Below are 24,433 nucleotides of genomic sequence, written 5' to 3'. Positions count from 1 at the left end.
AAAGGAAGGCAGGAAGCATCAAGTGTGCTGGAGCCTCCTACACATTAAGCCAATTTAAATACGGACAGACAGACAGTAAACGATAAGAAACCTCACTGAACAATATTCATAGTGAAGAAGTATAGGTTAATTAACATTGCTGAATTTCCGAGCTAAAACCACGCCTTGTCAATATTTTGTATGGCAAATAGGAACTACATAAAGCATGTCTATGGACTATCCATGTGCACTGACTCGCCAAGTCAAGGAGGCACCATGGGACTCAGCCGGCAGCTGAACGGCTGATGCTCTCAGAGAACACTGCCAGTCTCTCTGGTTTTGGAATGAACTGCTGATAAATCATAACTTTTTAGATCTGATTTGGCAGCTATGTGAGACAGTAGAATCTTGAGAACTATGCACACAGGCCATAAACTTAAGGACGTCCTAGGATTTACCAGCTTCTCTGACAAAAAGGCTGAGATAGTGACATATATGCTCTCCTGACACAGCGGATACCTCAATATCTGACATAAATGCTCTCCTGACACAGCAGATACCCAACATCTGACATATATGCCCTCCTAACACAGCAGATACCCAACATCTGACATATATGCTCTCCTGACACAGCGGATACCTCAACATCTGACATATATGCCCTCCTGACACAGCGGTTACCCAACATCTGACATATATGCTCTCCTGACACAGCGGATACCCAACAATTGACATATATGCATGCTCTCCTGACACAGCGGATATCCAACATCTGACATATATGCTCTCCTGACAACATCTGAAAGATCTGTCTAATTCAATGACTTGGGATGTTACAAGTAACTATCATATTGTGATACAAAAACACACACACACATAAAAGGTTTACTCAAATACAAGACAAATAAAATGTTTGTAATGTTAAGATGCACATGCACACAAACACACTCTTTCAGTTTCCAGACTACAACTGACCTTTTAGCAGTCAGTCACATTTGGGTTTTAATGTGATACCAAAGAATATCTACAACACCCAAACATACTACACAGTAGTCTTTCTGTTTACTATTGAGACTAGATCTTTGTGTACTTCATGAGTTGTCAAACTTTATTTGTTCAAAAATGACAGACAGTAAGTATCTGAAACTCCGTAGGCCCTATTGTAGCTACTCCCACTGCAGTACAGTGGCCAACTCAGGCAAGAAAATGAGACCAGCTATTTGACCCAACTCAGTTTTATTGATGACACTAAATCTGAACTTCATGTGTAATAAAATACCCCCCTTCTGATTTTTTCATGGTAAGAGCACTCTGGGGACTGAGGCCATGAGCAGCTTTTAGGAGTCTTTGCTAGCTCTGGCCTCATCTCCTAGCACTGCATAAACCAACTGGGCATGGGGCTGAATGTCTACAATCTCAGTAGTCAGGAAGGACGCAGGGCCATTGTAAGCTAAAAATTAATCTTTGACTACACAGCAAATTTGAGGCCTGGGATATATGAGACTCTGCCTTTAAAAATAAAACCAAGCCAAACAAAGATACAAACTCCCCTCAGTAGTGGAATACTTGCCTAGGCCTAGGATGTAAAAAGAATCAGGCTTGATCCCCAGTGTCATTAAAAATCAAACAAAGGAATACCATTCTTGGTTATGTATTCAGTCAAGCAGCAAACTGAATTTGGTTTGTGGGGTTTGGCTTTCTATGACTCCCAATTTACCTTAAATAATGAATAAACCCATCAAATTTATTACTGACCAGTCTGACAAGCTAGCTGGTGTCCATTGTCAGTAGTTACAGCAGAGACTGTGAAAGATAAAGCAATGCCACCTTTCTCATAAATGCCATGTTGTAGAGAATATCTTCCTAAGAACACTTATAGCACATGGAAAGAGTTTATGGTTGCACACACACACAAACACACACACACACATATATATGTATATATATAATTTTAAAACATGGGTACTAGGGAAAGAACAAAGGAAAAATTATTATTAAATAAGTAGTATTTAACTCACATACATAAAGGCTCTTTGAGTCCATACCATTTTGAGACTATATGAAGGTTTTAAGATTTGTAAGTTGGAAAGTTGCTGTCAGAGGAAACTTAAACTCCCTGCTGGGATAACTGACCAGAACACCCCTGGGTTTTTCCTACTTCATTCACAGAACAATAAATGGCAGTTAACAAAAGACCAGAAACCAACAAGTGCCTGACAAGCTCTGGAAATGAGCAGCATCTCCTTCAACTCTGATCCCTCCCTGTAAGCACTCAGTGCAGAGCATCCTACCCACCCACAAAGGCCAGGCTTCCAGTCCCTTCCAGAGGCACGGGTGTAATTTTACTCTTCCTTGACACAGTGTTCCAAGGGAACACTGTCAACCTGCCTCCCTCCTGAAGGTTCTGCTCTGCCCTTGACAGCATCAGAGTTGTTCAAAATAACTGATGGCATTTTAATAATAAAATTTCAAAACAGATATAAATGTCTAGGCATGTTCACTGCAATCCTGTTTTAAGGGCAAACAGAAAAGAAATATAAAAATTCATCAACAGAGAACTGGTTAAGGTACATCTCTGTATGTCATGAAGTGCCAAGGTATTTGTCTATATTATAAGAGAAAACACAGGGATGTATAGCATGACTAGATTTGTGCACAAACTGATCTGTGTGTATGTAGGCCATTGTGTTAAACATTCTGGGTGAATACAAAAGAAATATTAACATGTTTAATTTGAGCAACATAGTCTCAAATATGAATGTACATGGATTTTTAGTGGTCTCATCATGAAAAGAGCAATGTCTTCTCTTCCTTACTTTAAAGTATATTCACATTGGAAGTCCTAGGAAGAGTCCAGTGGCTTTACGCTGTACCTGAGAACAACAGACAGAAACACACACCTAGCTTTACTGCATGCAGCAAGAGTAGTGGAGAAGGGAAGAGAGGGGTCATCCCTGCCCCTCTTTTGGCATTTCAAGCAAACAGGGTGTTGTGGAGTCAGTAGACAGTGAAATCCATTTGCTCTAAAACATAGTCATTTAAAAAATATGAACATTGACTTATATATTCAATTAGTGACTTGCAAGGTACTGACTGACATATAACCAACAAGAAACTTCTAGTCTACTCTGAGAGGCACAGATGTAGCAAATAATCCCAAAAATGTATGTAAAATTGTAACTGTGTAATCAAAGTAAGTCTCTGTACTAACTACCACTATTAAGGTGGCTTTACTGTGGAAACACAGGGTTGGTTCACTATATATAAGTCAACAAATACAGCGAACCATATAAATAGACTTAACGACAAAAACAATCACATGGTCCTCTCAAGACATACAGAAAAGGCCTTTGACAAGAGTCTAACATATTTTCATAATAGAAGTTCTACAGAAAGTAGGACTAGAGGAAACACACCTCAATATAATTAAGGTATGTATGAGAAATCCACAGCCAACATTATCCTAAATGGAGAACAACTTGAAGCAACCCCATTAAAATAAGACAGGATCACTGACTGTTACCTCTCCTTTTCAATATAGTTCTGGAAGTACTGGCTGAAACAGTAAGGCAAGAGAAAGAAATTAAAGGGATACAAACAGGACAATAACTCCTCAAATTATCTGCAGATGATATCCATAAAAGATCCTAAAAATTCCACCAGAAAGCCTTGTAGAGAAAGCAACAGCTTTAGCCAAGGAGCAGAAGACAAAGTTAACGTGCTAAGATCAGTCGTCTTTGTACACATCAGCAAGCGACTCCGAGACAGAGACCACGCCCACTCGCCCACTTACAACAGCATCCCCGTCAACACAACAGCTTGGAGTAAAGCTACCCGAGGAGCAGAAGGTCCTCTCTCTTCCTTTTTGAAGAAAGAGACTGAGAAAGACACTAGAAAAGGGACTGCATTCATGGACTGGTAGAACTGATATCTTGAAGACGGCCATCGTACCAAAGGCAATTTACAGATTCACTATAACCCCAATCAGAACACTGACAGCACTCTTCATATAAAAAGAGAAAAAATGAATTCGCCCAATGAAACGGTTCTCTGGAGGAAAGTGACCGTGTAACTGCTTCAGGGTAACTTCCCGCTGTCTGGGCCGTGATGAGAAAGACAGACTGCGCATTCTTAGGAGACCAAATGCAATCTTACAGATAAATGGCTACTTCAGAGCTAAATTCTGCCATAATTTCCCCCTTAAAGTATAATCTTTCATTACCACATCTGAAGGAAAGCTTGGACAAGAGCACGGACAAGAGGACGATGACAACTTTACAATTAGGCTCACTGGGAGTTTAACAGCCCATTACCTTTTAGTCACTTCGAGTTTAAGAAAAACATACATATTCTCAACAGTTATAGTCTTTCCTTTTACAGAAAGCTACCAGTAAATATAGATCATATCATCACACATAATAGTATTATCTAAAATCAAATTCTCCAGATTTGTTTAGTCATCCAAAAATTATAAAAATGTAATAATGAACCCTCAACATACTAAGACATATTAAATAGAAAACATTTATGACTGACACCATAGCCTGCTTTAGACAATATACCATGCATTTAGAGACAGTAAAATAGCCGGGCGTAACATTGAGAAAAGTTCCCTCCAAGTCTGCTGCAGGCAGGCCCCATGGGAAAGAGGAAAGCTCTTCTGTTTCCTCTTCTCATCTTAACTCGAGACGAGGTCTAATGCTAGAGCCCAGGCTGGGCACTTTCAGAAATCGCCCTGCCTCAGCCTTCCCGGTGCTGGGATTCCAAGTGTGACATACCATTCCCAGCCGTAAGCACCACCATTAAAGTTCCAATACTTAATAATCCAAATTCAGTGTCTATCCAACTTAGCCCAACAACAAATCTGCGTAGTCTGTCTGTCTGTCTATCTCTCTCTCTCTCTCTCTCTCTCTCTCTCTCTCTCTCTCTCTCTCTTTGAAACAGTTTTACTATGAAGCCTGTCCAGTCTGGAATTTGCTCTGTAGACCAGTCTGGCCTCAAACTCAGAGATCTGTTTGCCTTTGCCTCCCAAGTGGTAGGATTAAAGGTGTGCATCTCTGTGTTTGGTCTAACCTGTGCTCTTACTAAAGTGCTTTAAGCTACTACTTTACCACCTATGTTGACTTCCTTGAGAGAATGAAGTATCACGTTCACTGAAGCACACAATCAGCTCTCAGTGGCTACGAATCTCACCTGCCGAATCTTCCAAGTCTATCAGCTTGGGCATCAGGCTTTCAGGGAGTTTCTCTGGTAGGTCATAGCCATTTTTTCTAGCAACTACCAGATGAAAAGCAGCACAGAACTCATCCAGTGTCAATGCGCCATCTTTATCAAAGTCTGAGAGTTCCCTGGAAGACAAACTCATTATCACCACATTTTGCTTTAGAGCCCTTGATTTATCAAAAAAGAAGACAAAATATTTCTCTCACAAGAAAATTTAAAAAACAACATTAATTTTAAAAATTGCACACTTAAGGTGTAGCAAAGCAAATATGTCAGAATGGTAACAAAGAGTCAGTGTGACAGACATCTGAGAGCCCATGAGCCTTTCCACGCTGTACATTTTGACAGGAAAACTTGCCTCCAAAATTAAAGTCATCAAAATATTACCTTTAATTTTGGTGCATTTTATTAATAGAGCTTATTTAGTTGAATTATGTAAAATAAACTTATAGAACTTATTGAAAATTCTGATTTTATTGTCAAAGTTCACCATTTTTTTATACTTTAGGAAAACAGCCTGGGTATAGTTTAATAAGAAAGCACAGCCCTGCCCCGCTGTTCTTGTCACCTACACTGAAGCCATGTGTGCCTTCTCACCTACACCGAAGCCGTGTGTGGGGGTTTTATTTTTGGGCTACATAGCCCAGGCTGCTCTTTTTTTTTTTTTTTTTTTTTTGAGACAGGGTTTCTCTGTGTAGCCCGGGCTGTCCTGGAAGTCACTCTGTAGGTCAGGTTGGCCTCGAACTCAGAAATTTGCCTGCCTCTGTCTCCCAAGTGCTGGGATTAAATAAAGGCTTGTGCCACCACACCCAGCCCCCCCCCTTTTTTTAAATAAGATCAAAAAAATTTAACTGCTTTTTATTAGCTCTGACACATTTAAACAACTCCAAGAATTGCAGCACAGAATATGTTATCATAACCAGGCTGGTCTTAAACTCACAATCCTCCCATCTCTGCCTCCTGAAAAGTAACTTAGGGTTATAATTTGTGTTCTAAGGACGAATTCCAATTATGTGGCAGCCATCTGGAGAGTCTTACTCTACATATAACACGAGAGCTAAGCATTGTTTTACTTTTCTAGCTAGATATAAACTTGATGAGAACTAGGAGAAACTGACACAGGCAAAGTGACCCCCTTTTTCATGCAGTACATTGCAACAGGAGGAAGCCAACAAACACAGCTTTAGTTTTAGCTCCCAAGACTTTCTCTAACTCGTCTCAGTTATTTCTTTCCTAGAAAGAGAGGCTCACTGTCCTCAGCCACACTGGGTTCTCCACCAGTGCTATAGAAGTCAAGTCCAGTTCTAGTTTTAAGGTGCCAGAAATCCTTTGGAAACAACCCACATGAACCAACTAACGATGTACCACACTTACCAAATATGCGAAAGTTCAAGAATAGGAAGTTTTGATTTGGTAAAAAACTCTTTAGCTGCAGATCCTGAAATATTAAGACAGTTTTGTTTAATGTTATTCTGAACACAGATCCAAGAATAGGAGGTAATATTGTCTCAGGCTGGGAGATATAACATTATATATAATGTTAAAATAAAGTTATGTTCTATTTCCCACTGACTATAAAGTCCTTTCAGACAAATAATGTGAGCAATAACTAAAATCTAGGATCAACAGAACATGTCTACTTGTCAATAATGAAATTGAGACTTTGTCCTAGCCCATCTAGAAGAACTTCTGTTTTCAACGACTCACCTGGAATAAATCCGTTTAGATCAGGCTGAATGGTTTTAAACTGATTTACATAATACTGTCTCTGTTCATCTGTTATTTTCCAGGGATCCTCATAACTACTGGATTGCCTACGAATTTCATTGGCAGTTGTAGCTGAGGCTACAGTTCGTACTGTTGTCTGGTCCTGCAATGAAACAGTTCTCCTCAGTACAGTTTCTAGCTATACGCTCACACGGACCAAGAGTGCTAGGTTACTTCTCCTTGAAAGTAAACTTCACTTTTTTGAGGATATTTAAAAGGTAATAAGTTGTCAGCGAACTACATACTGCTATGGTCAGGCTACTGGATATGTTTTGCATGGTGAGTATATAAACAAACATTGTATGTATAATGACAGCAATTATGTAAGCAACAGAAACTTATGAAAAATGTGCTAAGAAAGCCAAGCAAGCATATTCCCAGATGTAGAAATCTTTTAAAACTTCACTAGGGAATTAGAAACAGAAATAAAAACAGCTAAAACATAGTAGAGCATTCCGAGGGTAACAGACGTCTAGAAACCCCACAGAGCAGAGTTGATTTATTTTTTAGTAAGAGTGAACTTGCATTTGTAAAATCTGCAACAGCAAAATATAAAAACAATGATTGCAGTGATACTTAGAATGAAGCAAACAAAAATGCAATTCCAATAAAATGTCACACCTGGACAGAAGCAGGATGCATGGTTAAAAGAGCACTGGTTGGTGGAGTATCTGCAAAACTGACCCAGTTTTCTTGAGGTGGAGGCGGGGATTGCCCAGACCACACCGCATCACCAGCAGAAGAGCCTGAAAGCAGAACGGAGGAGCATGCTCACTCACAGCTGAAGAGACAAGAAATTACCACGTGTGCCTCACGATTGCAGTGCACTGACAGGTACACAGTCAGTTTCCTTCTGATCTCTTATTTTAAAGAAAGAAACGCCTGTCTGTTCAACTGAAAATATTTCACTTTAAGCTTTTTAGTCATGCTGTGCTTTCCTTGTCACTATCCAATACTGTAGAAAATAATGATAACTTTGGGGTATCTGGCATCCATAAACTTTTGCCTAAGCATCACAGATACAACTGCTACTTCCTAAAGCCGTGTGTCTACCTATAAACTTTATCATTGACTCTACGTCCATTCACTCAACTTATAACAAGCAGTGACTTGGGACTAATTCTTAGGGAAATATTGTGAGTTTCCTTTCATTTACAAAGCTAAAAACATGGTATTCCTAAAGAATCTCCAAATACCTGCTTGTGCGTCACCAAAAGGAGACCAGAACGGCCCCGGTCCTGTAAGAGGTCTCTCGCTATTCCCCCCACTGGGATGGCGGCTGTGCTTCCTCCATGTGTGCGGAGAAGTCGGTGGGGACTGCTGGGGTGAAACTACTGGAGACGCAGGTTCCTAGGGGGAAAATGGTCTTTAAAGATTTCATTTTCAGGTGACATTTTAGTTATCAAATATCAACAAGTGTTTGTAAGTAAACCTGTCTCAGGACATGTCTCTGATGACAGTCACAGGCATGTGACTACCTGCTGCTCTGCAGACGGACGAGGCTGAACCGCATCATGGCTTCCAGGCCCCTTCTTGACTTGGCCTCTGCCAGGAGGCGGGGGGATCACCCCCGAGTAAGAGCCCTGGTTTTCAGAATCTGAAGAATAGGAGGCTGCAAGGCGAGATTCCTGTTCATTCTTTGAAGCAACAAATCGTGGGAGAGGGAGATCCTTTACTGTTAACCACAAATAGTGACATGGTCAGTATTTCTTACCTGAAATACTTGGACACAAAATTGTTTCAAACTTCAGAGTTTATAAAAAATCTGGAATATTGGTATGGACTTTACAAGCTGACATTCCTAATAAAATATGACATCCCTAATAAAACAACAATAACGAAGAACAAAAAAACAAATCTGAGAAGATCTAAACCTTTTGAACATAATGTTGGTACTCAAGATATTTGAATTTTCTGACAGGAAGTGGTGGTGGTGCACGCCTTTAATCCCAGCACTTGGGAGGCAGAGGCAGGTGGATTTCTGAGTTCGAGGCCAGCCTGGTCTACAGAGTGAGTTCCAGGACAGCCAGGGCTACACAGAGAAACCCTATCTCGAATAACTAACAAACAAAAAAGATATTTGAATTTTCAATCTGTATTAATTTAAAATTGAAAAGGTGCCCATATGAAAAGGTGTAATAAGAGGTGAATTAGATATTAGATGCCTATCACTACTAAATTTAGATCATTTCATTTTTTGGAACATTGTGGAAAGCAGCTTACCTAGAAGACATGATAAAACAAAGCTGTTTTTTGAGGGGTGGCACACAGGAGCTATGTACAATGTCTCCGTGTGCGCAGCATGTGCACGAGTGGAGAACAGCATCAAGTCCTGCAAAGTTCCTACTTACAAAGAACCTAGGGTTTGAGATGGCTAGAGTAGAAGAGTCTGAACGCAGTCTGCTTGTACTGGGTGTTTTTAGTAAGATTCATAGACCTGACTGAAGGATAGCTGAGGCTCCTAACTTTGAGACTAGCATAATGCAGATTAAAATTCCTTGGGTGCCCACCACCGTGCCCAGCTGAGCACACAGCATGCTACTACCCATTTCAGTCTGGCTCATCACTCTCTTGCTGCCAATAAATTTTGAATAAAGGATAAAAAGCCGATGCTGTGTCTAAAGGCTAACCATACTCCTCTAGAACAATACAACTACAGAATCATTTTCAGAGCAAAGTAGACTTTTGGCCAACAGAATTACCTTCACCCCAGCTCGTTTCATTTCACTTTCATTTCAGTTCACTAAGTAGTCTTGGCTAGCCTGGAACTTGCTAGACCAGGCTTGTCTTAAACTCACAGAACTCTGTCTGCCTCCGCCTGCATGTTAGGAGTAAAGACATCCGCTTCTCAGGCATGGCTCTCTGCTTCTCTATAGTCTCATTGGAAGGACTAAGACTGTTAAGCAGAACTAGTATGTATGTGAAGAATCCAAAGTTCTCTGAAAAGAATTTATGCTTTCAATACAAGAACACAGCAGAATAAGCCTGAGGACCATGGTGAAAACTTCCAGGTGACAGGAAGCTAAGCTAATATTTTAAACTGTATCCACTTTGTCAGGCCTGTTAGTAAACACCTATAACATTAGCATACAGGAGTTCCAGGGCCCGAGTTTGAGGCCAGCCTACCCTACACAGCAAGACTGACTAAAGTATCTGAATATTCATACTTTCTCTTTTCCCCTTTCTCCATGGAAGTATAAAACTACACTTAGGCATCTCTCTTTTTACAATGTTTGTTTTCCTTTACATCAGCAAGTCTCTAATAACAGAAAAAAGTGAATTATTTAAGGCAAACATTGTAAAGTGGGCAATGAGGTTTTAGTCTGCTAATACTGCTTTAATATCTCTCTTAACCAGAAACTGACTGGTTTTGTTCTGTTTCTAAGACACTCATGTATTCATTCTCTCCGCCTCCTACCGTCTGTGTCTATACATACACACTTACACATATACATACACACTTATTCTCTCCCCCACTCATGTGTGTCTACACATACTTGAACACAACAGTGTACATGGAAAGGTCAAAGGGCACTTCGGGAGTCTGTTCCTTCCTTCTACCACATAGGTCCAAGGGTTTCAAACAGGTTGTGGAGGTTTTGTCTTTTACTCTCTATTGTGATGCTAAGTGTAGGCCCCCAAGACCAGGAGTCTGCACATAGCCCCTATGACCCTGCCCCCAAGTTAATTCTGATTGGTGAATAAAGATGCTAACAGCCAATAGCTGGGCAGAAGGATCAAAGGAGAGGTTTAGGTTTCATGGGTTTGGGGAGAGAGGAGGATCATGAGGAAGAAGGTGCAGTAGAGGAGGAAGAAGCTGCCATGGGTTAAGGGTCAAGAGAGTGAGGTCCTGAGGGCTGCCCAATTGGAATTAAGAGCAGCCCCGATGGAACACAGTGAATAGTAACAAGTCATGGGTAGGAAAGTCGATTCTAACAGCATGGAGTACAGCAGGCAACTGCCCAGCTATTGTGCTGTTTAGGACTTACTGTAAATACAAAGGCTGTGTGTCTTTCATCTGGGATCTCAATAACAAAAGGTGGGCTAGAAACCCCAAGCTAGGTTTTAAATATTTCTTTTTTTTTTTTTTTCCCTGGTTTTTCGAGACAGGGTTTCTCTGTGTAGCCCTGGCTGTCCTGGAACTCACTATGTAGACCAGGCTGGCCTCGAACTCAGAAATCCACCCGCCTCTGCCTCCTGAGTGCTGGGATTAAAGGCGTGCGCCACCACCGCCCGGCTGGTTTTAAATATTTCTACAACCGGTTATCAACACTTTTATTGGCTAATAAGCCTTCTTGCCAACTCTCTAACCAGAGTTTTGTTAATGTTTTCTGAATTAAAGTGGAGTTTTCTTAAACAAAACATTTATATTTCTTCAACAGCAAATATAAAATAAGAAAAGAGGCTGGGTGGCTCAGTCCTATAATGCCATCCGCTTGGGATGCTGAGACAGAAGAGCAGCAAACTAAAGGCCAGCCTAGGCTACAGAATGAGTTCAAGGTCAGCCTGGGCAACTTGGTGAGATTCTGTCTCAAAACAAAATGAAGTTTTCTGGGTTACAGAAAACACTTGACTTGCATGGGTAAGGCCCTATATTCACACACACACACACACACACACACACACACACACACACACACAAAGTATAAAATAATAAAGAAGCTATATACGGAGGATATTATTTAGTGAACAGTTGTTTTACTACTGCCATCAAATATGTTTCACTGAGGAGGCTAGAAAATGGAAGAGGCTGGAATGCAGTTTGGACACTTGCTGCTTTTTCAGAGGACCCTGGTTTGATTCCCAGCACCTACATGGTGGCTCACAACTGACCTTGACTCCAGTTCCAGAGGCTCCAATGCCCTCTTCAGATTGCCATAGGCACCAGGCACAGACAGTCATGGTTCATGGACATACATGGAGTCCAAACATTCATACAATAAAATACATAAAACTAAAACTAAAATTTAAAAAGCATGACATACATTGGTAGGTTAAGCATATTCTTCAGCATAACAGATATATAGATATGTTTTTCTAATATTTTCACATGTTAATAATGTCATGACACTTCAAAGTCACAAAGGCCACTATAATATCAGAAAAACTAATAAGCACATTAAATTTGGCTTCATCTGTAATTAGAAAAATATTATCATTTTAGTTAGTTATGTATTACATATTTACCAGTGTTAATACTTTCCACTCTTAATGGAAAACCAGACTGGGCAACAGCTACAAGCTTCAAAGCAATGTAGAACTGACTTCTTCCAAAATAACCAAGTCTTGTTGCACCACAGAGTTCCATGATCTACAAGAGAATACAGCATTCACATTAAAACTTATGGCAAAAATTCTTTGTCCAACAGTAAGTAGCTATCCTATTTGTTTCTAATAATCTGATATATTTCTCTACTATCTCAAGTAACAACCAATTCCCTCAAGTTTCATGTTCATATTTAAAAACAATAGGCACCAATCTTACAACAATGAAGTCAAAAGATGTACATAATTTTACTACAATTATAGTTTTCCAGAGCTGGTGTAGGTGGTACAAACCTCTAATCCCAGCACCTGGAAGGCAAGGCAAGAAAGTCAATATTAGCATCATACTACTTTTCCTTAAAACCCGGAAGTGCTCAAGAATCCACATCAACCACTGTAGTCATTCGACTACTGTCTCTACACTGCTATAGAGAATTTCAAATTATGTCTCAAGAAGATGAGGTAGGGACCTCCCCATCAACACCCCTCCTACCACCATGGAGATCCACTCCACTTCCCAGCTTTCCCACGGAGGACACCCAGCCCAGCAAGCTCAGCAGCTGTCAGGTCGGCCCTGTCCTTTCTGAGCTCCATCTTTCAGTCCACACGTCTACCCGCAATGGCAGATCTGTACCTTACTCCCCAGTTGGCAACTCTGTCTGCCTCCTGGGAGACCTGCTCCCCACCAGGGACAACCAAGTGAGATACCCACACCACCACAAATCCCAACCTGCCCTCGGCCCCCCTGCAAGACCAGTAGCCCTGAGGTCTGTGCCATCCTTTCTGTTTTCTGTGCTCCATCTTCTGGTCCAAACCTCTACCTACAATCATGGATCCACACTCCACTCCCCAAGCCATAGCTCTGCCTGCCTCCTAGGAGGCCTGCTGCCACCAGGGACTACCAGGCCAGCCAAAAACAGAGACAACCACATGGCTCAAGGCAAGTACAAGAACACAATCAACAAAAGCCAGTACAATATAGGTACCATCAGAACCCAGCTTTCCTACAACAGCAAACCCTGGATATCCTAACACACCTGAAGAGCTAGACTATGACCTTAAGTCTCATCTTATGAAGACAGAGGTCTTTAAAGAGAAAATAAATCCGTTAAAGAAATACAGGAAAATACAATCAAACAGGTAAAGGAAACGAATAAAACTATCCAAGACCTGAAAATGGAAATTGAAGCAATAAAACACAAGTGAAGGCAACCCTGGAGATGGAAAAACCTATGAAAGAGAACAGGAACTACAGGCTCAAGCATCACCAACAGAATACCAGAGATAGAAGAGAGAATCTCAAACAATAGAAGAAATTGATACAATTGGTCAAAGAAAAGAAAAACATCAAATCTAAACAATTTCTAACACAAAATATCCATGAGATTCTGGACACTATGAAAAGACTAAACCTAAGTAAGAATAATAGAAATAGAAGAGGAAGATTTCCAGTTCAAAGGTCCACAAAATATCTTTAACAAAATCATAGAAGATTTTGTTAAAGATATTCCCTAACCTAAAGAAAGAGATGGCTATAAACATGTAAGTAGCTTGTAGCACACCAAGTTGACTGAACCAGGAAAGAAAATTCTCCTGCCACATAATAATCAAATCACTAAATATACAGAACAAAGAAAGAATATTAAAAGCTGCAAGGGGAAAAAAGGCAAGTACCATATAAAGGGGGAACTGTCAGAATTACACCTGCATTCTCAGTACAGACTCTCAAGGCCAGATGGCTTACAGACCCTAAGAGACCACAGATGTCAGCCCAGATTACTATACCCAGAAAAACTCTGAATCACCATAGATGGAGAAACCAAGATATTCCACGACAAAACCAAATTTAAACAGTATCTTTCCTAATCCAGTCCTACAAAGATACTAGAGGGAAAACTCCAACAAGGAGGGTAACTACACCCAACAAAACACAAGAAATTAATCTCTCTCTCTCTCTCTCACACACACACACACACACACACACAAAACCAAGAGAAACACACACACACACACAGAGAGAGAGAGAGAGAGAGAGAGAGAGAGAGAGAGAGAGAGAGAGAGAGAATCACCACCACCAAAATAATAGGAACTAACAATCACTGGACAGTAATATCTCTCAACATCAATGGACTTAATTTCCTAATAAAAAGACACAGGCTAAGAGACTGGATACATAAATAGGATCCATCATTCTGCTGCATACACAAATCACACCTCAGCAACAAAGATAGACACTACCTCATAGTAAAGGGCAGGAAAAAGGTTTTCCAGCAAATGGACCCAAGAATCAAGCTGGAATAGCCATTCTAATGTCTAATAAAATATACTTTCAAGCAAAAGTAGTCAAAAAAGATGGGAGGAATATTTCATACTCATCAAAGGAATACATTCACCAAGAGGATGTCTCAATTCTGAACAGCTATGCCTCAAGCATGAGAGCACCCACATCTGTAAAGTTTAGATCACTTATCAAGCATTACATAATAATAGCGGAGGACTTCAACACCCTACTCTCACCAGTGGATGAGTCATCAAAACAGACGCTAAACAGAGGCACAGTGAAACTAACAGAAGCTATGAGCCAAATGGACCTCACAGATATCTAAGGAACCTTTCACCCAAACATTTCTTAGCACCTCCCCGAACCTTCTCCAAAACTGACCACATAATTGGTCACAAAGAAGATTGAAACAACCTCTTGTATCTCATGAGATCATGGGTAAAACCTGGACTTCAACAACTAAAAGCCCACTTACTCATGGAAACTTAACAACTCTCTACTCAGTGACCACTTGCGCCAGGGAAGAACTAAAGAAAGAAATTAAAGACTTTCTAGAATTCAATGAAAATGAAGGCACAACATCCCCAAATTTATGAGACACAATGAAAGTAGTGCTAAAAGGAAAGTTCATAGCACTAAATGCCTCCATAAAGAAAGTAGAAAGTTTATATACCAGCAATTTAAAAGCACACCTAAATGCTCTGGAACAAAAAGAAGCAAACATACCCAAGAGGAGAAGACAGCAGGAAATAGTCAATCTTAGGGCTGAAATCAACCAAACAGAAACAAAGAGAACAATACAAAGAATCAACCAAACCAAGAACTGGTTCTTTGAGAAAAATCAAAAAGATGGACAAACTCTTCCCCAAACTAACTAAAGGCATGGAGGCAGTATCCAAATGAACAAAACCAGAAATGAAAAGGGAGACATAACAACAGAAACTGAGGAAATTAAAAAAAAAATCATTAGGTATTACTTCAAAAGCCTGTATTTCACAAAATTGGACAATATAAATGAAATGGGTGATTGTCAAGACAGATACCACTTACTAAAGTTTAAATCAAGATCAGGTAAACTATCTAAACAGTCCTACAATCCTTAAGGAAATATAAGTAGTCAGCCATTAAAAGTCTCCCAACCAAATAAAAGCCTAGGGCCAGATGGTTTTAAGGCAGAATTTTACAAGACTTTCAAAAAAGAGTTAGTACCAATACTCTTCAAACTATTCCACAATATAGAAACAGAAAGAACACTGCCAAACTTTTTGAGGCCACAGTCACCCTGATACCTAAACCAAACACATTTTCAGTAAAGAAAGAATTTCAGACCCATTTCTCTTATGAACATTGATGCAAAAATATTCAATAAAATACTCGCAAACTAAATCCAGGAATAAATAAAAAACATCATCCACCATGATCAAGTAGATTTTATCCCAGGGATGCAGGGATGGTTTGGTATACAAAAATCTATCAACAGAATCTACCATATAAACAAACTGAAAGGGGGAAAAAAAAAATCACATGATCATCTCATTAGATGCTGAAAAAGCCTCTGACAAAATCTAACACCCTTTCATTTTAAAAAGTCCTGGAGAGATCAAGATATAAGTCACATACCTAAACACAATAAAGGCAATAGACAGCAAGCCAATAGCCAACATCAAATTAAATGGACAGAAACTTAAAACAATCCTGTTAAAATCTGGGACAAGACAAGGCTGTCTACTCTCTCCATAACTATCCAATATAGTACTTGAAGTTCTAGCAAGTACAATGAAACAACCAAGTAGATCAAAGGGATACAAATTGGAAAAGAAGTCAAGTATTGCTATTCACAGAGGATATGATATACAAGTGCCCCAGCCCCAAATTCTACCAGAGAACTCCTACAGCTGAAAACAACCTTCATCAAGTGGCTGGATCCAAAATCAAAACAAAACAAAACAAGACAAAACAAAACCCAGTAGTCCTCCTTTATACAAACGGACAGAAAGAAGCCAGGGAAACTATCTTTCACAATAGCCATGGATAATATAAAATATCTTGGTGCAACTTTAACCAAGTTAGCAAAAGACCAGATGGGTAAGACTGTCTGAGTGGCCTGTCACACACTAGCCCAAACTCCTACCTGATTAACCAGTTTCTGTTGTTATCTGAAACATCCAAATGAAGGTAAGATAGAGTTAAGATCTTGTTCTACTGTTTGAAGGAAGTATTCACAGAACTTCAAAAAGAACTATTGAGGGCTAAGTAATATCATAGCAGTAACTATTTGTTTGCATGAAATAAAATAAAAAAAATGTTTGTTGCATCATTAACACTGGAAGAAATTCTTAGTTCTGCCACTAAGGGGCATGTACTCCTGAGAAAATGTAAATGGGCAAAGAAAATTTAAAGCTGCAGATGAAACCACCCTAAAACTTTGAGGGAAAAATGTAGAATTAACAAAGGAAAGCCACATTTTTCCTGTAATTATTGCTCTAATTCACTCCCATTTCTGACCATTTCTGACTCCCATTCCCATGCCTCTCTGAGAATCATTACACATCTTAGATACTTTCGTTTATAAAACAAAAATCATCTAAAATATTCTAGTTAATGTCAGACCTAAAAACGATCACAGTCGTTTGCTGACTTTTAGGGAAGATGCCAAGGGTTGTTAGCAATCAGAAGAGAGTGTTCAAGAATGTCAGGATCTTAAGGGAGGGGGATAGCAGAATATAGACAAATGAAACAAGAAAGAAGTAATGGGGAGGGGGTTATGCAGGGGGAGGAGAGAGAAGGGCAGAGGAGGAAGAGTAAATAATGCTAGGATATCTGGGAAAGCCCTATGGACATCTACTATTTAATCAGCTTCATATTTTTTTTTCTCCGTTTGAGAGAGTTTACAAAGGGGATTATACTCATTCTAGAAGCCATAGGTGGGCTAATAAAAAGCTCAGTATCATGTGTTGTTTACCTCGCTGTACATGGTGGTAAGATGCATCCCTGACATCGCTCTCCCCCAAAACCCCCACCAAAAACCAAAACCAAAAACAAACCAATAGAGGCTATTGTTTCTGGTTGTCCCAGAATGTGATGGTAAGCCCTATTGCTGAAGAATCCACATACACTGGTCAGATTAAGCCACACAGGGTGCTGACAGAAGTTTCTTCTTGGCTAACTCTCATGGTACTGGAAGGTGCTATGCAGGATGGTGGTAGGGTGTGGGGGCGGAAATTCAACACTTTTCCTCAGTGTGAATCCTGTGAGTTGCAGTAATGACCAGAGTGGTAAGAGATGACTCTAGGTGCAACAGTGTCATAAATGCTATGTATTATAAGGGTAAGCAACTGCTTTTTTATTGTATTTAATGCCCCTCAACAAGAGAAAGCACATGCCTGCTCCTGGAAATCTGCACTGGAAGCCATGCTTGGCCGCTCACAGGCCCTAAAGGATGTGTCTGTCACTAGTACTCTGCTAACATTCACAGTGTCCAACTGCCCTATGAATCCTATCATTCTACCTGCAGAGTAGTGCAGCTCTCAGACCTCAGGGGTCCTTCTGTGCAATGACACAACTCCCAATGTAGGGAGTAAGTGAGGTGCTCAGACACAAATAGCATCTATGTATCACAGCTCCTTCCCAAGGCTCAGGCATCAACACAGAAGAGGACAGTAAGAGCCAGGACCCACTCCCTCACAAAGTCCCATATACATCCTAACATGGAGCAACAAGGACTCCATGAACCTCACTCTGAGGCCAGCTGGTGGCTTCTTAATGAGGGAGACGTGGGTCTGTTAGGTTGTCATGTGCCATTCACTGGATGGCCCTGGATGCAGAAGTAAACGGAAGCATAAATTGTAATTGATGGCTTATTAATGGGTAGACAAGGTGGTTTTGGATTTGGAATAAGTTAAAGGGAGAGTTGGCAGTGAAAGATCAAAACACACTGTATAACATTCTCAATAAAAATATTTTTTATTTTTAAAAAGCCAAAATCCACGGATGTTTTTGATTTCTATGTATTAAAATTTACAATTGTTAGTCACAATTATAAGCTACTTCCTAACATCCTTTTCAGATTTCCAACAGTCTTCACTATTATTTCAATAAGTTTTATTATACTTAAGTTATAGACCTCCAAACTGTTGTGGGATTAATTCATTCAATGACATTTACTTAGCACTCAAACTGCTGAGATTCCAACAGGAGCAGAAAGAATGGCTAATTTAAGAGCGGAGATGAGGGTGTGGTTGGGAGAGGAGGTGGAGCTTCATTGGGGGAGGCTGGACACTCAGGAAGGAGCGCTACATATCACATATGCAGTTTCTCAGTTAGACTTTCAGAACAGCTCTCCTGCTCAGAGAATGTGATCATTTTTAAATAATTTATCATTTCTTCTGTTTTCTAGCTTTAGGTTTGCCATTCTGAAAAATATGTCCCACTAAACTAGAATTTGTTTTTGAAATAAAAAGCAAGTCCTCTGTCTTCCTAAAATGTTACCTGTTCATTGAAAAACGATCATTTCTGCAATAACTTGAAACTCCAAGTTGGATGTATTCTAACCGTATACCACATTCTTCTCATCGTTTTAGCTTGGCGAGACTTAAATATAATAGGGTTAGGCACATCCTCCTGGGCTAGTGTTGCTGTCCTAGAGAAATTGGTCAGAATCATGAGACTTTACTCAGGAAGGCAATAGCTTGTTCCAAGCTTGCACACGACCACTGCTGCTACTGGTCTTTCCAGGGTCTAGCCAACAACGTACCACACGGTTTATGCTATGGAACCAGCTTCACTCTTTGGAGGGCTTTCTTTTTTTGGGGGGGGGAGTACTATTCTTTAAAATATAAATAATAATCTTATGAGTATTTTGGGAAGAAACAAGATTTTTTCTCTTCTACTGTGAATTATCAAATGACCTAATATGGAACTATACTTTGATTCTTGAAATGAATTCCCTTTAATTTGGTTTATTTCCATTACAAATAATGTTTATAAAATTTTACTCTTAAAATAATGTAATGTTTGGTTTTTCAACTCGTATATTCTACTAACTAAAATAAACTAAACTAGCAAGCCTTACTCCTTACTCTTTCTCCACACTCTGTAGTATTTTAACTAATTAGGATCAGGTGTTCCATAAAGTTAATATTCACCTATAACTGCAGACTAAACTCACAAATGCTTCAGCTGCTTTTGTGTGTGTGTGTGTGTGTGTGTGTGTGTGTGAGAGAGAGAGAGAGAGAGAGAGAGAGAGAGAGAGAGAGTGTAAATATGTTGGGTTTTTTATTTTAAGCCTTTTATTTATTTAAGCTATTTATTTTACTTGACCATTTCCTACAGAATCACTCATGACTTCCAATTTTGCTTTAGTAATTCAACATCATTGAAAGAAGTCTCATTCTTACACTTTCTTCTCTAGGGTAATTTTATCCAAACACTAATCACTCAAGTTTGTGGGCAGTTTCCTCTTCCTCCAGTGTCTGGTTACCACTTGCAATTCCTCTTAGGACAGTCATACTCAGGTCCCTTCCTTAGACATCACACTCTCCTGGGAAATCCAAAAGCAGGCAGTGGTTGTCAATACACCACTGAGAGCTACACCTTTAAGCTTTATTTTTTTTTTTTTAACCACTGTAAAATTTACATGATCATGGGGAAATAAATCAAAGCTAAGAAATTCAAAGCTTCTAAAAAAAAAAAACCCAGCGTAACTGTCCATTTCGGTCATACATTCTTCCATTTTTTTCCTCTCTATATATAAATGCACATATAAGTAAAATGTTTTTACACATATATGATCACAGTGTGTGGCTCTGTCATATATAACTTAAGGGCCTTTTTACACCAATTCATATATTTCTGCAATAATTAATGTTGACTATCAGTGAGTCTATAATCACTGAACAGATATGCCTCTGGGCCTATCTTTGAGAGGTTATTCAGATTAGGCTAACTGAAGTGGGAAAACCCATGCTAAATGTAGGCAGTACCATTCTGTAAGTTGGACTCTGAAACTAAATAAACAGGAGAAAGCCAGCTGAACACTGGCTACCAAGATGGGTAAAGACAAGGTTAGAAAGAGAACTAACCTCTGCAAGCTGTTCTCTGACCTTCACACAAAGGCTGCGGGACATTCATATCCATACACACATACATATGCCAGTTGGATATTAGTGCTAAAAATTCTGGTTGATAATAACATCTTTCTAAGCAGCACAGAATACTGATTGTGTGGAGAGAAGAGATCCAAATCAATGCTGGCTTCAAAAAAGGGTAAGACAGCCCAGTCCAGCCATTAAAGGCAACGGTTGCCAAGCCTGCTATTCTGTATTCAATCCAAGGAATCCTACAAGTTATGCTCTGATCTCTATGTCATGTCTCTATGTATCACACACATTTATACCAAATAAATACGCGTGAAAGAATAAAGCAGCACTGTTATACATGCTCTGTAAGGTGAGTGGAGACAGAACGGTACTTTTATCACTCACCCAGTACTCTGAGTTATGTGACGTGATGGTGCATCTGTGTGTGCAAGTGTGAACTAAGGAAGATAATGCACTGCCTCATTTGGTTGCTGTAGACGATCAATGAGATTGTACTCGACGGTATTCACACATAAATATCAACACTTGTCATTTGCCACCCTGGTCATAGTGAACTTTATACAGTTGGTACTTCAGAGACTCGCTCTTGAAAACTACATTTTCCCCAATAGCCCACGGGTTTACTTACTAACAAATATATAGTTTATTATTTGTAGTTTACACTTAGACTAAACTCAGGGTTTTGTGCATGCTAAGCACATACTTTATTACCAAGCTATATCCCCAGCTAGATTTTACTACAATTTTTGATGCGAAGCCTTTTGCAATATACTTCCATTCTCCTCCAAGTATTGTGAACTTGTGGCTTAGGCAACATAACTGAGACCATTGTGATATAACAACCATATGTTACAAGCCTTTTAAGAAAAACCAGCATGTTTTTCTCTCACATAATGGAATACCACTGTGCAGAGTTCGTTAGCTTTGTTCTTTGTACAGAATAGGCCTCTCTTGGTGCTAAGTCTTTTTTCTTTCTTCCTTATCAGCAGTCTCTAGTTGTAATCCTGTGCCTTGTATGCTATGAAACGTATTATTTTTTTTTCCGAGACAGGGTTTCTCTGTGTAGTCCTGGCTGTCCTGGAACTCACTCTGTAGACCATAAAAATTTCCCAGAATCCTGTCACCCCAGATCTTTAGCGGTTTAAGGTGGGAGGACTGTGATTTCACAGTCTACCCAAAATACAGAGCTGCCAACAACATGGATGCCCTCGTTTAGAGCAGCACCCATGCCTATGGTTGCAAGCAAGGAGCAGACAAGTGAAACTGGCAAAGGTAGAAAAGTAGTGAGTTGCTGAGTCTAGGTATTTAGAGAACAGCTGCTACTCAAAAATGTTTACTCTATAATGCTGTATGCGTGTGTGTGTGTGTGTGTGTGTACACGTGTGCGTGCTTAGGTGTGTATCTGGGAATTGGAGAGATTGTTCAGTGGTTAAAAGTGCACACTACTTTTCCAAAGGACCGGAGTTTTGTTCCCAGAACCCAAGTCTGGTGATACACTACTGCCTGTAACTGTGGCTCCAGGGTATCTGACACCCCTGGGCTCTACAGATACTGTGGCATACACTAATTCAGACAAACATAGAAATAAAAATAATTAATACATAAATGTTTTAAGGTAGAGAGATGGCTTAACAGTTAAAAGCACGTACTGCAGAGGACCTGAGAACCCAAGTTCAATTCTCATTACCCATATTGGGTAGCTTACAACTGTCTGTAATTCCTGCTCCAAGGGCTACAACTCCCCTGTGAGTTTCTGCACTTATGTGCATACACGCTATACACACACACACACACACACACACATGCATACACATGATTAAAATTAAAAATAAATCTTAAAAAAACTGTATGCTTAGTCTGTTCTATGGTTCCATTTTGGAAAAATGGTTAAAAAAAACCAATTTATTTCATAGCCTCTAGCAAATAGGTAAGAATAGGGTGAGAAAAAAAGATGAAGTTTTATGTAAGATAATCATGTATATATAAGATAATCATATATACACATTATTTATTTATTTATTGTCCTAGAGATTTTCAGCTGCCAAATATTCTAGATCCTCAGAAAAAAATAATCAGATTATTGATGAATCACTGTACATAAACTTACATAAAATCTAGTCATCTGACGCATTAATGAATTATAATATCTTAGTTTTACAATAAAATCTTTTTTTTAAAGTCTTATTTATTTATTTTATGTAAGTACACTGTAGTTGTTTTCAAATGCACCATAAGAGGGCATCTGATCTCATTACAGATGGTTGTGAGCCACCATATGGTTGCTGGGATTTGAACTCAGGACCTTCGGAAGAACAGTCAGTGCTCATAACTGCTGAGCCATCTCTCCAGCCCCTTACAATAAAATCTTATCTGGCAAGATGATTCAATACTGAGATGGCTAACCAGAAACCATTTCCTCCTTGCTTTTCCTCCTTGCTCCTGTCATGCAAGTCTCAGCTCAGCATCACGACCTCAGGGGCCACCGTACTGTAAACTACTATACAAAGAATGAGATTCTAGAGAATAGGTAAGGACACTTAGATTCCCAGCTCCTGGAATTCCCAACAAGGTCAATCGCTTTTCGATGACAGAGTGAATGAGTTAAGATCAGCTCCAAGGTAGCCTCTCCTCTCTTACACAGACTAAGAATCTGAAGTGTAGCTCCAAGTCCTTTTATATCGTGAAAGACAAGCCTTTAAGGCTAGGGTTCAAGGCTCCCACACTCTGGCTCCAGTCCCTCTTCCCATTCTTCCCTAGGTTAACCTTTCCTCCCTCTGCAATTTCACTTTTCTCTCACACAAGATCATACTCTAACCCAGATTTGCCCATTAAAGTTATATCTTCCCATCATTACAACACCATCACAGTTCTTCTCTTTCTTGTAACTTTTAAAAAATTAAGCTTATCTTACTGTACTTATGAGACAGGGCCTCCCTATGTAGCCAGGCTGGCCTTAAGCTCACTATCATCTGCTCTTAGCTTCCCAAGTGATGAGATTGTAGGTAAGGAAACCACTGGCTTATTTATGTGTAGCTGATGTGAAACCAAAATAAAAACACCCCAAAACCCCACACAAACAGAAAGTATTTATACTAATGGCATAACGGGGTGTTTTGATAAATATAAGCATCATACAACATTTAAGTCTAGCTAAATATTTCTATGTCCTCAAATGCTAGTCATTTCTCTGAGGTGAAAATGTTCAAAACATTTCTTGTAGCTTTTTAGAAAATGTAGTACATTAAAGTTCACCGTGGTTACTCTACTGTGTGCTAGCATACCACAACCTCTCACGTCTAACTAACTCAAAGCCCACTGATCAATATCCTTTTCCTGGGCCACCTTCATAGTCTCCCAACCCCTAATAACTAGGATTCTACCCTCAACTTCTGTACAATCAACGTTTTAGATTTGATATGTAAGTAACCCTTTACACTTATCACAGTCCAGAAAATAAGCCCAGAACCAACATGACTTACTGACATCACGATCACACTTGCATTACTCCTGGTGACCAACTTCATTGCCCAATCCCTCCAAAAACCTAGTCTAGGACAAATACAGCTGGGCCAACCCTTTGAGATACTTGCCACTTACACTAGAGCAAGTGCCTCATATCACTTTTACTGCGTCTCTTATCTGAAACCTGTAACTACTTATTGCTTTGCTGACACAATTCAAAATTCAATCAAAGTGATCTTTGATTCCCAGCATGAGATCAGTACTCAGTGCTTTCTGTGCTTCCTCCTGCTATGGTGCTCTCCTCACACATAGGAGCATGAGTCGGATGTCGCTCTCCTCACACATAGGAGCATGAGTC

At 39.7% G+C, this 24,433-nt stretch overlaps 1 protein-coding gene across 5 annotated transcripts in view; it reads right to left on the bottom strand.

Moving 5' to 3' along the window:
- Positions 1 to 24,433, bottom strand: part of Reps1 (RALBP1 associated Eps domain containing 1) — a 70,451-nt gene that overhangs the window by 23,876 nt on the left and 22,142 nt on the right. For 4 of the 5 annotated variants that reach the window (XM_021174744.2, XM_021174745.2, XM_021174746.2 and 1 more), the window contains exons 2-8: positions 12,157 to 12,280; positions 8,448 to 8,644; positions 8,166 to 8,319; positions 7,591 to 7,715; positions 6,910 to 7,072; positions 6,577 to 6,640; positions 5,173 to 5,327 (exon numbers count right to left, since the gene is read on the bottom strand). In XM_021174744.2, the coding sequence (XP_021030403.1) occupies positions 5,173 to 5,327; positions 6,577 to 6,640; positions 6,910 to 7,072; positions 7,591 to 7,715; positions 8,166 to 8,319; positions 8,448 to 8,644; positions 12,157 to 12,280 (982 nt within the window). The remainder of the gene's footprint in view (positions 1 to 5,172; positions 5,328 to 6,576; positions 6,641 to 6,909; positions 7,073 to 7,590; positions 7,716 to 8,165; positions 8,320 to 8,447; positions 8,645 to 12,156; positions 12,281 to 24,433) is intronic. The other variant, XM_029482468.1, reaches the window with a different exon arrangement.

Source organism: Mus caroli, chromosome 10, assembly GCF_900094665.2.
Source record: "Mus caroli chromosome 10, CAROLI_EIJ_v1.1, whole genome shotgun sequence".
NCBI lineage: Eukaryota > Metazoa > Chordata > Mammalia > Rodentia > Muridae > Mus > Mus caroli.
This window is presented reverse-complemented; position numbering and strand designations above follow the sequence as displayed.